The following is a 17,037-nucleotide window of genomic DNA, read 5'->3' as shown; positions in this document are numbered from 1 at the left end:
AACAAGGCAGACAGATGGTAAGAAACCTTGGCCTACAGGAGAGCTAACAGGATGACATGGGTAACTGCTAACCAACCTACCAGGTTACAGAAGGAGGCAAGGTCAAACCAAAGGTCAAACCAGAGCAGGCAAGCATTTTGTTTTACATCTTTAACTAGGGTTCTGTTTTCTATTTATTGTAGCCTGAAAATCTGAATCTAAATATATGCTTGTGTGAAGCAAAATAATTACAGGTTCATCTACGTGCTGGCATCAGACTACAAGAAACAAATTGAAAAAAATAACCTCTAGGGTCGACGGGACAGTTTTCTGAAAAATTATTTGATGAGAAGTGGCCACAGAATCAGCAGAGACGCCTTCCCGCATTTTCTTAATCACACTTGGCTAGCAAGAAAACCAAGATAAGTTCAGAGCATTCAGAAATCAGTCAAAGTCATTTAAAATAGTAGCAGTGTATAGATGAAGACAGACGGGGTGGGGGGGCAGTTTCAGAAGATTATCACAAGTAGAAACAAAGCTTCAGTGGTAATTTTTATCATGTAGAAGTCCTGAGGAATATGTGATTGATCACTAACATACTAAGAAAATTCCCTTTCCCAAAGTCTAAGCAAATTAACATACCCACCTTAGCTTTAAACAAGAAAAACTAAAGAGGTAAAAACCAGACACCCCAGTGACACTGAAGACCCAAGACTGATTCCTTTACGCAAATACGTCGTGCTTGCTTTTTTTTACCTGAGACTCAAGGAATGGCGAGCTTCCTTGCTGTAAAAATACAACTTTCTCAGAAATCTCTCTCTCTTCTTTGGTCTGTTTGAATAAAGGGGGTTGGAGAAGAGGGAGTAGACATTTTCCAGAAAGATGAGTTAGGAAGCGGGCACTGCATCGTGTCTGTGTTCACAGTCATTCATGTTTTTCTTGAAGAATTACTCATCTGGAAAGTGATCTAGAACCATTTCCAGTTTTGATAATTATCTCCAAATGGGCAACATTATTTCCTGAAACGGATGCTCACACAACTCAGGTGTTTCAAGTTTCCACACACACAGAGCACAGGGAGGGGCGGGGGGGGGGGGGGGGGAAGGGTTGCTTGGTATTTCACTGGGTTTCTATCATGGCCCTAACAGTAAGGACTAAAACAAAATGTGAAGAAAAAGGTTTTTAAAAGTAACAGGAGAGACACTCGCTTCTGCTTCTAACAAATACCCCACCATATCCTCACGTATGTGACCTGTGGTAGCGAAGAAATGTGCACATGGCTGGTGCATTAGCCACCTGTTCTGGTTATACTTTTAATGTCACCTTGATACAACTTGGAGTCACTTGAGAAGGAAAACCTCAGTGGCTGAATTCCCCAGAGCAGACTGGCCTGTGGGCATCTCCATGGGGGGGTCATTTTGATTGTTAACTGTGTAGGTGGTATCATGCCCAACCAAGGGAGATGATGCTGGGCTGCATAAGCAAGCTGCCTAAGCAGGAGCCTGCCGTGAGTCAGCAGCAGGCAACATTCTCCATTGGATTTTACTTCAGGTTCCTGCCTGAATTCCTTCCTTCAAGGATGGACTGTGAACTGGAACTGTAAGCCCATTTGCTTCCCTAAATTGCTTTTGGTCAGATTGTTTTTGTTTGTTTGTTTTTTAATCACAGAACAGAAAGCAAAATGGAACACCATTTACCTGAACAAACCCAGCCATTTTTGAATAGATGTCTTTGTTGGCCTCTAAGCAAACAAAAGTCAAACTTTATTTGAACTTTTATAATATGATAAATAAATTTTTAAAATTAATTTCAAATGATCTGAGTGGAAACTTTAGACCAAACTATAAATTTTCTTTAATGTATAGAATCAAGCAACATTGATTTCATCCTTTGAGGTGGGAAGCAGCTCTTGAGTTTTAAAGTATCCCTTTGTTATTTTCTTTAGTATTAAATAGACCTAATTCAAATGGTAAGCCCGCTGCTGCCCAGGCCCATCTCTGCATAGTGAACAATTCCATACAGTAGGGATAGAAAGAATAGTTTTGAAATTAATCTAAAAATGACCAAGCTCTGTTTGAGGGGCCCCTGGCAGTGGGATCAGGATCTATCCCTGGTGCATGAGCTGGCTCTTTGGAGCCCACTACCTAGGGTGGGACACTTTGCACAACCTTGATGCAGGGGGAGGGGCTTAGACCTGCCTCAACTGAATGTACCAAGCTTTGCTGACTCCCCATGGGAGCCCTTATTCTTTTGGAGGAAGGGATGAGGGGTGAGGCAGAGGAGGGGAGACTGGGGAGTGGAAGGGGGAGTAGGAGGAAGGATGAGAGGGGGATCTGTGGTTGGTATGTAAAATGAATAAAAAAATAAAAAATAAATAAAATGACCAAGCAAAATTCAAAGTTTCTGGAAGAATGGAATTCTTTAAGTGATCGTATCATTATAAACAATATACTTTTATGAAAACTCTTTAGAGTTTAGGCCACATTCAGAACCATGTGTCAATAACAGAAACAGCTAACAGAGTGGGATAGGTTTAGAATTAATTTCTACATACAGTCTACCTCCCAACCTAACAGTGCCTCTACTAATGAAGTAACTATTTGTCTACTAGTCATTTAGTAGGAACTGCATTGAAATGACTGTAGGGGAACATCTGGAACATTTTGTGGGACCTATTATAAATTGTGACAGTACTATTCTCAGATGATTCTTTCAAATGAGAGGTAAGTAACCCATTTATATAGGAGAAACATAATTCCTATCCTGTTGCAATTCTGGAAGAGGACACTGCAAAAGATAAAATTTACTATGAGCAATTATTAAATGCAGATTAAAAACGAATACTTTCAGTAACAACTTCTTTTTCAAACAGAAGTGAGGAACAGGAAGGGAAGTTCACAATTATAGGTGCTCTTCCAGAATAAGGCTGTCAGACCTCTAATTACGATCATCGAGATAAACGTTATTCCAAAGATAAGAGCTAGGGGAAAAGCCAGGCACTGAAACAGTGGGTTTCAGGAAACTTCCTGGCCTAAAAAAACTTTAATTTTTAAAATATGTGCCTGTTCCTGGAAACACCAACAGGCCACATTTAGAACTGTGTTCCAACAACAGAAACAGCTAACATAGAGGAATAGGTATGGAGTTAAAGTGTATTCATGGTCTACCTCGGAACCAGACCAGTGCCTCTACTAAGGAAGCGATAAATTGATAAGGAAGTGATAAGCTACTGATAAACTGAAGCCTCTACACCGTTCCTCTATTACAGCTAAGAATACAGTCAAGTGTATGTGTCAACCATTTTATTTAGTTACTAAACATTACTCTGCAATATACTTGGGATGCAGAGTCCTATTCAGGGATACAAAATTCCTAATACTAATTCTCTTTTGGATTATTAAGGTTTTCTAATAATAAATGTTAGAGAACAGGTAAATTTGAAGACAAATATAAATATAAAAAGCCATAAATAATGGGAATCAACTACAGTCAGTGTCCATCTCAAAGCTCTACTATATTAGATGCACTATACCTATGAGGCTCACTATATTATATAGTGAATATACCTATGAATTTACAGCTCACATGTAAAAGAGGATAATATTGGTATTACACAGGCATTAATATTGCTTTCTGATTGGGATTTGGAAAATTTTGGTATCCAAGTAACCACTAAAGAACACAGCTCTAAAATGTGCTGGCCTATGTGCCATGTGCAAGGCCATTTTGGGAACTGTTTGTGCTCATTGTCTCAGAGAACATGTCTCTTTCACATGAACTGATCTGTTTGTTAATGTTAACAAGGACTTGATTTTATCCACTGCTTTGAGGGTGCCTCTGCTATTTACTCAAAGATTTGAAACTTGAAGTCACTGGCAATCAAAGTCTAACTTTATGTACAGTGAACACATGAAATTCTCAGAATATAATCATTATTAGTTCACTATACATTTTTCAACTTTAGTATTTTTTCTAATTGTTCATTAATGGTAGTATTTTACAGAAGTAACAGTTAGTATTCAACCACTACAGATAAAAAGATGATAAAATTAAAAATCTGAAGTCATTAGATTTTTTTTCAAGATATCATTTTCTCACTGAAATTCATTAAAAAAAAAGAAACCAACTATGTTGGGGTCATAAATGTGAGGTCATTGAATCTAAGTATCTTCCTGATTCTGACACAGAATAGTATTATTTTATTTGTGATGTGAATTTAAAAAATAAGTTAAATATTTCTACGTAGACACAGCTGCGATTCTTTCTACACTGGATAATTAAAGTGGTCATATCAAATAACAGATACCAAGCAACTGATATTCTTTGAAAAATGTCTCCTATCCAAAATAAAACTGATTGTTTATGGGTCTGTAAACCAATATGCTTTGTACATTCCTAGCTGGAGGCTAAAGAGATTGTCTGCTTTTTCATAAAGCCAGAAAGAAAAGCCAAGGTCTAAATGTAGAGACTGGAGTGGATTTAGACAATAAGAATGTTTTCTTTGGTCTTCTGGCTATCTATAGGGCTGCCAGCTGGACCATAAACTTGGATGTCACTGACAACTGTCTCATTCTGAAGAACACAAGGGAATGTGGAGTTTGCTCTGCTTGGCCCAGCTATTGAGAGAAGCACAGGGCTTGGAGCATGTGAGAACAGCTCGCATCTTTCAGGACCTGAATTACCTAGCTTTTCTAGAACGCTTCTGCTGTCCAGCATCCATCATTCTCGACTTCACTATACCCAGACAAGGGCCTCCTGAGATTTCATGTGCGGACGATAGTGATGGGAGCATGGCGTTCCTGCGGAGATGTGACAGCAGCCACCACGCCGGCTTTGTACTTCCTTTTCCAGTCTGTGGACCCAAGTGGCATTGCCCTTTAGCTACAAAGGGATGTTTCTATTTGGTTATGTTGAAAAGGGCCTTTCTTGGCTGTCTCCACTGTTGGCACTGACACAGAGAAGGCACGGCCATCCAGGGAACACTCAGGGTTAGTCAAAGTACCATGTCCTTCAATTATTAAGTCAACATCATCCTCTAAGATTCAGGAGTACAATGTTTCAATCAGTCTTATGGCTTTGACTTTCAAAGTCTTCGTGTTTACTAACATCTCTTATTACTCAAATTCTGATTCGGAAAGGCTATCATCTACCATTTCCTTCAGTATCAGCATGGAGAGAGATGCTGGGATTCTTTTTGTTTGTTTGTTTTGTTTTGTTTTTATTTTGTTTTGCTTTGGTGGCTATTTGTTCTGTGTATTTACAACATAAGCCAGTATCTAACATTTTTTTGAGCCAGAACATTGTTTCCAAATGAGATAACAGAAATAAAACAATCCAGATTCGAAAACTACAATAAAATCTCTGTCATTCTAACGAGTAAGTGACATTTTTAAAAAAAGTATGTGTGTGTGTGTGTGTGTGTGTGTGTGTGTGTGTATGCATATGTTCATGTGTGTGTGCACGTGTGTGTATAGATGTGTGAATGAGGGCATACATGTGCCACAGCATGCATGTGGAGGTTGGAGGACAAGCTTGGGTTTTAGTTCTCATGTTCTGCCGTGTTTGAGGCAAGGTTTCTTGCTGTTCACTGCTGTGCATGCCAGCTTGGGTGGCCCAGGAGCTCCGGGGGACTCCCTTGTCTCTGCCTCCTTTTGCTGCAGGCATGCTTGGACTGCAGAGGCCCATGACCACATCTGGCTTTAGGGTGCACTTGGGGGACTCTTCAAACTCCTGTCCTCATATTGCAACATCAAATGCTTGATTCACCGTTTCCGCCGTCTACAGGTGCTAGTCTTAATCATGCAAAGACTACAATGACAAACCAAGTCAAATTTTGTCCCCTGATACTTAAGCAATCTGAGTGGAACTGGTGTTTAATGGTCCAGGGAGACTTTGGTAACAATACTTCTATTTATTCTGCCTAAAAAGAACATTTTCAAAGTAGCTCAGATAGGTATCCAACTCTTCCCTTTTCGGCTGGGATGGGGGTTTGTCGGGAATGTAGTGATAATGAGATACTGGCACTTCTGATAAACAGCTTTCAAAGGACGAGGAACAATGGGTGTAATTTGATTCTTATTTTCTCTGCAAGGGCTTCAGCATTGTGTATATACTACTGTGTAAAGGCTTTCTCTCCCACCACAGTTGGAGTTTTTATGTTCTATTCTGTCCCAGCTTCTTGGGCAAATATCTCACAATAAAAGGATCTTGATAAAGAGGCTAATCAATACAGGGCTCTACAGACGCAATTTCCCAAAACGATTTATTTTGAAAGAGAGAGATATCAGGATGCTCTCTAATGGATGATCAAACGGCCATTACGGCCACAAAGTGAGAGCCCTGGAGTGACAGAGCCAGGCCCCCACTGTCACTTAAAAGTCAGTTTCCTTATATGGAAAAGTCTTACTGAAAAAAGGACTTCTGTCATTTGCTTTTCCCATGTTAAAAAAACAAAACAAACAAACAACAAAAACCCCCACTGATTTAGAATTAGTTAAAATAACCAGTTCTAATTAAAATAAAAAACATTAAATTAAGTAAAAGCCCAGTATTATATGCCAGAGTAATTATCTGTCCTGAAATGCTATCAACTTCTAACACCCACTTAAACCGCAGACAATGTTATCAGGCCTCATTTTCCAATTAGTGAGAAGAATAAACCAGTTTTTAAAGGTGTTACTCAATGCAGGAGAAGAAAGTGTGTTTACAGAAAGCATCGGTTCACTAAGAGATCATCAACTTCTCCCAGGTATAAAATTGACATTAAAGGTAAGAATCAGGCAATGTGCACTGGAGTCTCCCTGTTCTTGCCTGGTCACGGTCATTCTTGCCTGGCCATGGTCAGTCTAGCCTGGTCATAGTCATTCTTGTCTGGTCATGATCATTCTTGCCTAGTCATGGTCATTCTTGCCTGGCCATGGTCAGTCTTGCCTGGTCATGGTCATTCTTGCTGGTCATGATCATTCTTGCCTAGTCATGGTCATTCTTGCCTGGCCATGGTCATTCTTGCCTGGTCATGGTCATTCTTAACACAGTCTGATGCTGAGACTCATTCTTCATCCACCTGCTCTGTTTACCTAGCAGATATCTTGGGAGGACTTAGTACCTCATTCCAGGTCTGACCACACCCCTTTCCCAGTCCCAAACCCTGTGGAGAAGTGATACCATCTGGGCAGAAGACAATTAGCCCATGCCCAAATACTGACCTCCTCAGGTACCAGTGGCTCAATCATGGGAGCATCCTCCTGCCTGGCAGCCAGCCGCACAGGGGACGTAGAAAGCCTCTTTTCCCACTCGTTTGTTAAGGCAGTTTCCGTAGAGGTTTCTAAGAAGGTTCTTTTCAGCTCACTAATGTTGGTTTGGTGTTTCATCAGTTCATCTTGAGTTTTATCTAGCTCCTACGGCCAGAGCAAGAAGATTCCAACAGTCAAACTTTTGCAATGATTTTTTTATATCCCCTCCTCTCCTTTTAAAAATATACCAAACACATTTGTAGTCAAAAGGAAACTGAATTTGGGTCAGGGTTCAAGACACTACCACAAACGCTCTAGTGAAAACGTAGGATTTCCAGGAAAAGGGAGAGAAAAATAATTTAGTTTCACACAGCATACAAATAAAAAAAAAAAAAACGGTTAAAAGTAAATTCTAAGGAGTGAAGTTTACATGTAACCAGAGGATTAAAACAAATACACACACAGGGAAAGGGATCTACGTCTAGGAGAGAATAAGGAATCAGAGTTAAGTCGAGAAATCATCCCCAGTCACTAACAGTTGAGCACACAGTTCATGCATCATTGTTCAAGTCCACAGGTATGCCATGGAAGGATCAAACACACACACAAGCATGCACTGGTGCATACCAATACCAACCTCTAACATAAGATTACTATGTTTGACATACACATTTTCACCCTTTATTCGCTTAATCAGACTAGTCTGAAAAAAGTGGAGAAGAGAGGGAATGGTAAGGGACACAGTAGTCAAGGGAACAAATGCCAGTCTATACACCGTTGGCATGGTAACCGAGAGGGAACATGCAGAAAAACGTCTGAACATGGCAGACACACAATGACGTCTCACACGCTGGTCTGGGGTTTTTGTTGTATCTTTAATTTTCTACCTGTGCCTTCAGCTCTGCATCTTCCTCCTGGTCCGACTGCCAGCATCAAGAAAGAGTAGGAGATAAAGACGACTTACCAAGCAATTTACTCTAAGAATGAAGACCTGTGGTCTACACACACTCGCTGGTGGTGAGCACCATGGCGCTCTCGCATTCGGATGCAATGCCTTCTTAGACACAAAGCATAACTCTCACACACAAAGGATGAAGCTTCGTAAGGACAAAGCAGCCACGGATTCTTTGAGCAGTGGTTCTCTGGCATCTTAACAGGCAGATGCACGTGCTTTGAGAAGGGGCAGCGGGGGTTGGCGGATTGTCCTCACTGAACATTAGCACAGGTTTTGGAGTCTGGAAGTTGGGGAATCAGTTTACAGCTCCTAAGAATGGCTATTATTATGGGAAAATGACAGCCCCTCTATATGCCAGACTTCACAATGATTATATGTCAGCTCTTGTGTCAGGTCTTGTAGACCACGGAACTGCAGCTCAAAGAGCTTAATATGTAGCCTCCTGCATTTCAAAACCAGGTGGAGCCTTGAATTCCTTGTACTTAACACTTTGTTTTTTAATTATTATTATTATTATTATTATTATTATTATTATTATTAATTTTTGTGTATGAGTGTTTGGCCTGCACGGATGTCTGTGCCCCTCTTGTGGGCCTCGTGCCTGCAGAGGCTAGAGGAGGTGTCGGATCCTCTGGAACTGCAGTCTCAGATGGTCATGAGCTGTCCTGTGGGTGCTGGGAATCAACACTGAGTCTTCTGGAAGAGCAGCCAGCGCTCTTAACCAGTGAGCCCTCTCTCTGGCCTCCACTTTGTTGTTGAGATAAGGGCACCCACTTCAGTTTATACAGCGCTGGGATTACAGGTATGAACTACCACACCCAGCTGAACCTTCATGCTCAGAACAAGTTTTAGAGGAGAATAGACTGATACACAGGATAAGGAAGGAAGTATAAACAAAATCAATTACCATCAACAACACTACTATATCTTTCTTTAAAACAAAACAGGGTAACTTTTTTTTTTTTAAATTAAAAAGATACCCATTAAAAATATCTCACTGGCAATTCATTGTTCTTTCTTTTCCAGTTTGAAGGGCCTAGCTTATTCTTGGCCTAACATCAAGTATCAGAAACTGGGCAAGTGGGTCACAGCCCATGGGCCAGCAAGGTTTCTCACCACAGCTCTCCGACCCAAACAGAAACTTCAGGTCCTTGTGAGGCCCAGAGTCAAACGACAATTGAGAATAAGGTCACGCTCAAGCAAGTAGCTAACAGAGCGTTCCGTCTGCCTACAGCTCAGCATTTCATGTTTGTTTTGTTTTGTTTCCGTTGAGACAGAGGCTTACTCTATTGCCCAGGCTGGACACACACACACACACACACACACACACACACACACACACACACATTCTCAGCTTTCCAAGTATTGGGATTACAGGTATGGACAGTCATGTTTTAGCTGGTCTCAGATTTCTTTTCAGTCTATGGGGACCAAGGTGCTGTCCCTGCATATCCCCGTAGTGCAGTAATGCCGGGGACATGAAGCGAAGGGAATGTGTACATAAGGGCAACAGGACACCCACCCACTGGTGACATGCTGGTTCTTATATACGTGTTGGGTCACAGCTCTTTATTTCATTTTTAGGTTTCACAGTGTACAAGATTATACAGGGGTACTCGCTTGCTTTAATGCTATGTAACAAATTTAAAAAGTGCCATAGAGATTTAAGGCATTAATATTGAAACACTGCTCATGTTTACTAGAAATCAGGTTTGGGTATTATCTACTGAATGCACTAGCCTGTGGCTACTTACAACTGCATGCTATCTACTGAATGTACTAGCCTGTGGCTACTTACAACTGCATGTTATCTACTAAATGTACTAGTCTGTGGCTACTTACAACTATCTCTTACAATTCAAGGTGCAGTTTTGTCACTTAGCTATGGCAGCTGAAGAAAATCTGGAAGATGCCGTCATGCTATTATCTTCTAGTTTAAAATGTCATGATTTCTAAACCGGAGCATTTCCAAAGGGAGAACTCTTAGAAAATACCGGAGACAGTTTTCAGTTAAGTGATGTATGGATATTACTTACAGCATTTTTAGTTTTTCCCCAAAACTCAACTACAAAGTATGGTTACTATTCAATTATGTAAAAAAAACAACACATGACCTAAAGTAAACTTGGTCACAAAGCAAAACTTAAATTCTAGCATTGTGAGAAACGAGCATCTTGATTTCCATCACTATATAACTACTGTTCTACAGTATTTAAAAAACACATTGACATATCTTTTAAACCACATGTATGTGTGTGTGAGGGTATGCCTGTAGAGGCCACAAGCGTTGGATTCCACCAGAGCTGCCTGATGTGGGTGCTAGGATACAGTCTTAACTGCTGAGCCACCACTCCGGCCCCACTTCTATAGTATTTTAATTGCTACTAATAGGGCAGGTTTTAAGAAAGACAAGCCACACACACACACATTTAATATATCTTAAAAACTTAATTCAGGAGAAGGAATAGGGCACTGTTGGATTGCATTTTTTTTTTTTAATTTGTCAGTTTCTTTAGAGAATTCATTTCCTGAGAGTGACTTGTATTATAGCCAGAGGCTCAAAAAAAAAAGTGTTAAGGAAAAAGTATTACTTTAATAAGTATTAGTTGGTCATTGGGGGGGAGGTTTACAAACATATCTGTATCCAGCCAATAAGCTCATTCAATTATCCATGAGCCGTCTTCCTCCCTAGTCATGGCTAGCATATATAATCAGCCTCCATCCCAAACAGACCAATCACCCTCCTCCTCCACCTCCCCTGGCTGTTGGAGTGGTTGTCTGTGCTTTATCCTGAAGCACCGCCCCTAGTGAGGCAGCAGGTAACTGCTAGGTACCTGACCCACCCCTCTGGGGTGTGGCCCAGACCGGGACCCCTTAAGACCTGGGAAGGGTACCTGCTTGCTCCTTCTTCTCTACCTCGTGGTCTTGGATGCTAGTGCTGAGGATCAAGGCAGAACTCTCCTGAGCACTGCCTTGGACCATGCCCCACCCCTCATGGATTCCCTGACCAACTCAATTATTCTTGTTGTGAGTTAAACCCTGAATAAATTCCTTTGATCTTCAATAGACTCCATGGAATTATCCCATTACCTGGCCCTCTTTCGTCCCTAAGGTACTGTCAGTTAGGTAACTGTTTCTCAAAATGCAATCCTCAGATCAAGAGCCCAGTCATTTGGGAACTGGTTAGAGCTATCCATCCCCTGTTTCCTCAGCCCTTCAGAACTAGAAACACAAGGGGGGGACTATTCGGCTCACTCTTACATAAGTCAGAGTTTGAGAACCACTGGCTTAGGCAAAAACAAAAGAACCAAAAATAAATATATAAATAAACAAGTAAATAAACAAACAAACAAACAAACAAACAAATAAATAAATAAACCTTATTCAGTTTTGGTTGACAGTCGGCATTTCTTTCCAGTCCAGAATCAAATACAGAGAAACCTTGCACTCAGCGTCACCCACAATGCACCCGTGATAGCTAACCCCCGCGCTCAGTCTCCATCCTTACCTCGGTGGCGCTGGTCTCCCCATCAGCGGCTGTGTCTGTCCGCTCACTGTCAGTCTGTGGATCACAGAGGCAATCAGATCCGGGGAGGCAGCAGGGACAGAAAACAAACCCATCTGGTCAAACAGGGCACACACTGGTGGAACCATTCACTTTTCTCCCCCCTCTGGGGTCTATGGCATCGCACCTTCCCATGGGAGTATGGGTATGAGCAAAGCAAAGAGGAGGCAGAGCTTGGGGTCTTCAGCAGAGCCCCTCCGAGGTCAAGACCCGAGGCACACACACACAGTGGGCCGCCCTGACCTGTCTGCATTTACAGTTCAGAACGTCAATTTGTCACCCCCTCCCCCTTTCCACTGATGCCCCTAAAAGCTCTTCTAAAAATGCTGAACACACATCAAATGGAGGTTAATTTGTACATATTTTACTCTAGTAATGCCACATTAGAAAAGCAAATGAATTTAGATGTATGCTAATAGCTACCATAACAGTCACTGGACTTTCAGCCCCTCATTTATACCATCGGATCATTTCCACCCACTATGACCACCAGGCTGTCTGCATTACCAGTTAATGATTAGAGCATACACTGGTGATTCACAGGCATCTATTGTATATACATATAAAAACTCATCATTTTCAAATAGCATTGCTAATGGGTAACAGCTCTGTTTTTCACTTTGCCCCACTCTCCAATATAAAGAGGTATAGTCAAGTATGCATTTAGACATCTCATTGCCAAAGTACCATTCAAATGATGCAGATGATAGTAATAATAATTGAAAAAATAGAGAGAGAAAGAGACATCTACTTTGAGACAAATCAAACAAAGCACAGCATTTGGCAGAACTAGGATTTTTTTTTGGGGGGGGAGAATGAGAAGAGCCCATTTCGGGGTTCACTTTTAATGTCTATGTGTTTTAATGTGTTGGGAAGGGTTTATGGTTTAAGACAAAAACTATATATTGATGATGAGCCATCAATACAAACTGACTTTTCACCCATAAATTTCAACCAATTATTAGTACACTGCCCTCAGCCAAAGCCTTGTGAGTGTATTTTGAAAGCGAGCATCTGAACGAGAAGCTGTAGAGCTGGGGCTTTAAGCACAACTATGATGCACACGGGATGTTAGAAATGGCAGCCAGGACTGCTTTGTCTCTCTTGATCTCTATCTCTGGCCAGGACGGTTTTCTGACACTATCCCAAAACTTTGACTTATTCCTAAAATAAAAGCAGTTGAATCCCACACTTGGCAGGTGTGCTTGAGAATGGAGGAAAAAAAAATTCAATAGATTTTTCATGACCTGAAAAATCACCTCACTTTAAAAAGTGGGGCAGGGGTGTCTATAAGTTCTCTTTTAGGAATAAGGCGCGGCTATCATAATCCCAAGGTCTCAACAACTGACAGCTGGGGAAGGTGGTTAGGATGAGTACAAAAGAGAGAATAACTTGAAGATGTTTTAGGCCTTCAAGAAAATAAGAGCCATACATTTGTTATCTTAATTAGCTGCGTCAAAACACATCTAATGTTGCTGAGGAAATTCTCTTCCGACTTTAAGAAGTCACCTTACAATTCTAAAATTTACTTCATGAACTTTCCAACATCTCAGCATTAGAGTTCAGCTGTAGGTAAGAGTAAGGGGGTCCGATGTCAGATTCAATACGTTCAAATCCTTGCTTTCAAAACCTGTGGTACATTACACCTATTTCAGAGTTTAACCCATTTTCTTCTTGGAAAATGGAGATAACAGCTGTATCTCTATTGTATAAAGGATGGCAAACACTTTATGGAATTCCTGCCACACAGAACTACAAATCGCAAATGATAACTGAAATATAATACATTGTTGGTTATGACTCTGATTCTCCTAGGTATCAAATGTTGTTGGTCGTATCTAAACTCCCTCAGAACCTGGGTGCAGGGCAAGTACCTGTAATGAGGCATGAGGACCAAAAAAAAGGCAGAAGGGCCAATGTGATTAGATCCTACATTTAAAAAACTCATCTGTGGACTCCTATGAAATTGCTGCTTTACAGTCTAATTTACCAACAAAAAAATAATAGTGGAATAAAGCAGTCTTGGTAGCAGCTGCTGCTTATACTGTATATTATTAGGAATATATAATATGTACCTGTGACTATAGAAAACAGTGAAAGGACAGCATATCATGAATTATTGTATAATACTATCTTTCTACATTTTAAAGAAATGAATCAGTTGACAAATTCATTTTTCTTACATATTTGAATAAATCTCTTTTCTTCGTGTTATAAAAAATTACTCAGGAATTCACATGTAATGACATCCTATGCTATGGCAAACTAAATTTCTCTTAGTGCTTTGTGGAAGGTGATCCGATAGTCTGCCTCTTGCCTGGCCATTCTGAAAGCCCAATAGAAACACTGCTGGGCCAAGTGCTCTAGCGGTTGAAATGATGAAGTGTTTGTACGCTGGGTTTCGATTTTGAGAAAGGCAGTAACTGATGGACTCTCTACAGCGCAAGGAAAATGCAAAAAGGGTCAGTGTCATTAGTGATTTTGCCAAACAAAAGTGGCAGAGACAAACTGCCTTTTAAGAAGTCACCCAGTTTAGCTGCCAGGGCACTTGAGGCCTACAGAATAAAATAAGCCTTGTAAGTAAATGACATTTTAAGAAAAGTGATGACCCAAATATATGAGTTCTTTAGCCTAAGCTGAAGTAGAGCGTGCGGCTCTTAACACCTGGGGTTAGGAGCCAACACTGAACAGATGGCCAAATCTGGTGGCAGGAGTGTTATGACGGGCCAGAGGAGGCTGGACCAGAGGGACCTCTGCAGTGGCTAGTGCTGACTCAGTGTCGAGTATGCAATATGTAGGACAGCGAGGTCCGGGATGCTCCCATTCCGGCATCCGCTATCTTAACACAGGGGCTGCTGTGATTTGCTTTGCTGATGTAATGCAGACATGCCCGAGTTTAACATTAGTTCTCATGCACCGACTCCAACAAGATGTAAACCCTGGATTAGGCACAATATCTGTGTGGTTAGCACTAGAATCGTTCAAACGGTAATTCAGAATTTAGAGAAGCGTAAACCAGGAATCTTTTTTTTTCCGGGGGGAGGGTGGTGGGAATTCATGTGAGCATGAGGACAGATTCCTCTGCTAAAGGAAAAGTAAGTTTCTCTAGAAACCTACTAATGGTCTTTGTCAATAATGTTCTATTCCTGACTGCAGCATGCTCGAGCCCTGTACCATCTGATAATGTCACAAACTGAGAAAGTTATACTAAAATCCTGAGATCTAAAGTGGTTCCCAAAGTCTGTTGCGGCAGAAACATCATTATCTCTTAATGCAGACACAGCAAGAACCTGGAAAAGGACACTTAGACAGTACTGAATGGAAAACCCTGGACTCCCCTTTAAAGCACCTTGGAGACCATTCATGGCTCCCCCATCACTGCTCAGGAACAGCCAGAGTGCCACTAAATATAGGCACCGGCACATTTTGGCAGCGCCATACACTAATGGGGGCAGGTCAAATTATGACTATCTAACTAAGCGCGGAACCGAATAGACGTTCTTTTCTTTTTTCTTTCTTTTTTTTTTGAACAGCGCTGCTTTGACTGTGTGTTCTTCTAATGCGAGGAGTCCTGGGCTTATCTCCTGTCACATAAAGTGCTTGCTTTGTGGGAAGAGGCAAGCTTGGGGCCCCTAGGGAGAGGTGCAGGAGGGTGAAGACATGACAGCCAGCGCCTCTGGGGGTCAGCCTCTCTTCTCTTCCTTGCACTCTGACTGAAGTCCTTAAAAAGGGAAGCTGCTGCTGTGCTGTTCCTGCGGCCATGGAGCCGCAGGGAGGAGAGCGATTAAGAGGAAAAGCTGCTAGTTACATCACTCACCTAGTGGCTGGGATGAGGGAGATGGACAGGCTAGAAGGTCAGGTTCTCTCGCTTTACAAGAATACCTGCCCAAGGGCAAGAGACGTTAAGCCAATTCCCTGGCTGTACCACACTACAAAATGTGGACATTGGGGTCTTATGCTGCTGTCTGATACATATACAAGTATGGCCAGCATAAGAGAGGGAAAAAAAAAAAAACTCAAATAAATGCTGTCCCGACATTTTTTGGACACCACAGCACTACATATTTGGTTCTTTCTGGTCCTATTTCTGGCTGTACCAATGAGTGATGTCATGTGAGTACTATAAACTGTTGTAGGCATTCCTTCCGTCAACAATGAGAACTTACATCTAACAGGAGCGTGGAAGCATCTTGGATCCTAGGGGGATGAGAAACGGGAAATTTGGGAAAGCTACTTGAACACGATGATATTTAACCTTTAGCACGATCACTTGGTCACTCCATCTGTACCTGCATCTTATTTAAGTTGCAAGCTACTTATTTTGTACTATACGAGATACAACTTACTAGGTGATAACTGAGCAGAATCTGTAAGTAAGACACGGCCTTTCCATAGCGGATGAGTTGTTTGAAATCGAGTTCTGGCTGAGTCCTTAGCCCGTGTAGAACTCAGTGGGTAGCAGAATGATTACAGTTGGCTATAGACTGCTACATCCACATGGTGTTGTGCCTAACCCTGGGGCCTGGCTTGGACTCCCCAACACAAAAACCCTCAACATAGTGGCACAGACAATAAATGAGGCTCTGAAAGTAGGACCACTATCGCAGCAACCAGCTAACACTGGATCGGACTGAAGCACGGAACACGCAGGGAAAGTGTGTTCTATGCTGAGGTACACACCTCTTCCTCTGAACTGTCACTCGGGTCATTGTCTAGGGAGGCGCTCAAGGAGGCCGCCTTGGGCTCCAGGTAGCAGAGGCACAGAGCCAGAGGGAAGGAGAGAGTGAGGGCGTATGGCACTGAGAAGGAAGCAGACAGCAGGAAGAAGAAGATGAAGAGGAAGCAGGGTAGGAGGGAGGGTGAACGGATGGGCAGGAAGTGCTGCCAGCTCTGGGGCAGGAGGTTGGTTTCAGACAGGTTGGGGAAGGAGAGGTACCCGTCATCATCTAGGAGGGAGGGGAATGACTCAGGGAGCTGTAAGGAGAAGGAGAACAGTGTGGTTCCTTTTCGAGTCTGCTGCCTATAACTAAATGCCACATCTTGGTCCCCTAAGTAAGCCATGCCCTGGCCATCAGACTCCAAGGCTGGCTCGGCTTTAGGCAGCACAGAACCTGTAAAGGGGTTTTCATTCTCCTTACACCTCCTGCGGAGCACTGTGGGAGATGGAGGGTCAAGATGGGCTGATGGGGGTGACGAGGGGCATGAGTCAGTGCCATGCCCAGGTGACTGGATGTGAAAGAGGACAGAGGAAGACAGGAAGTGGTAAACATGGATGCAAAAGGACAAAAAGAAAAGTGCAATTAGTC

The 17,037-nt window shown here is 42.0% G+C and overlaps 1 protein-coding gene across 6 annotated transcripts in view; it reads right to left on the bottom strand.

Moving 5' to 3' along the window:
* The window catches only part of Epb41l3 (erythrocyte membrane protein band 4.1 like 3), a 145,408-nt gene that overhangs the window by 9,163 nt on the left and 119,208 nt on the right, over window positions 1-17,037 (bottom strand). For 5 of the 6 annotated variants that reach the window (XM_059278630.1, XM_059278629.1, XM_059278633.1 and 2 more), the window contains exons 13-14: window positions 11,675-11,728; window positions 7,185-7,376 (exon numbers count right to left, since the gene is read on the bottom strand). In XM_059278630.1, the coding sequence (XP_059134613.1) occupies window positions 7,185-7,376; window positions 11,675-11,728 (246 nt within the window). Of the gene's footprint in view, window positions 1-285; window positions 385-735; window positions 811-7,184; window positions 7,377-11,674; window positions 11,729-17,037 lie in introns of all 6 variants that reach the window. The other variant, XM_059278634.1, reaches the window with a different exon arrangement.

The sequence above is a fragment of the Peromyscus eremicus genome, chromosome 13 (genome assembly GCF_949786415.1).
Source record: "Peromyscus eremicus chromosome 13, PerEre_H2_v1, whole genome shotgun sequence".
Taxonomy (NCBI): domain Eukaryota; kingdom Metazoa; phylum Chordata; class Mammalia; order Rodentia; family Cricetidae; genus Peromyscus; species Peromyscus eremicus.
This window is presented reverse-complemented; position numbering and strand designations above follow the sequence as displayed.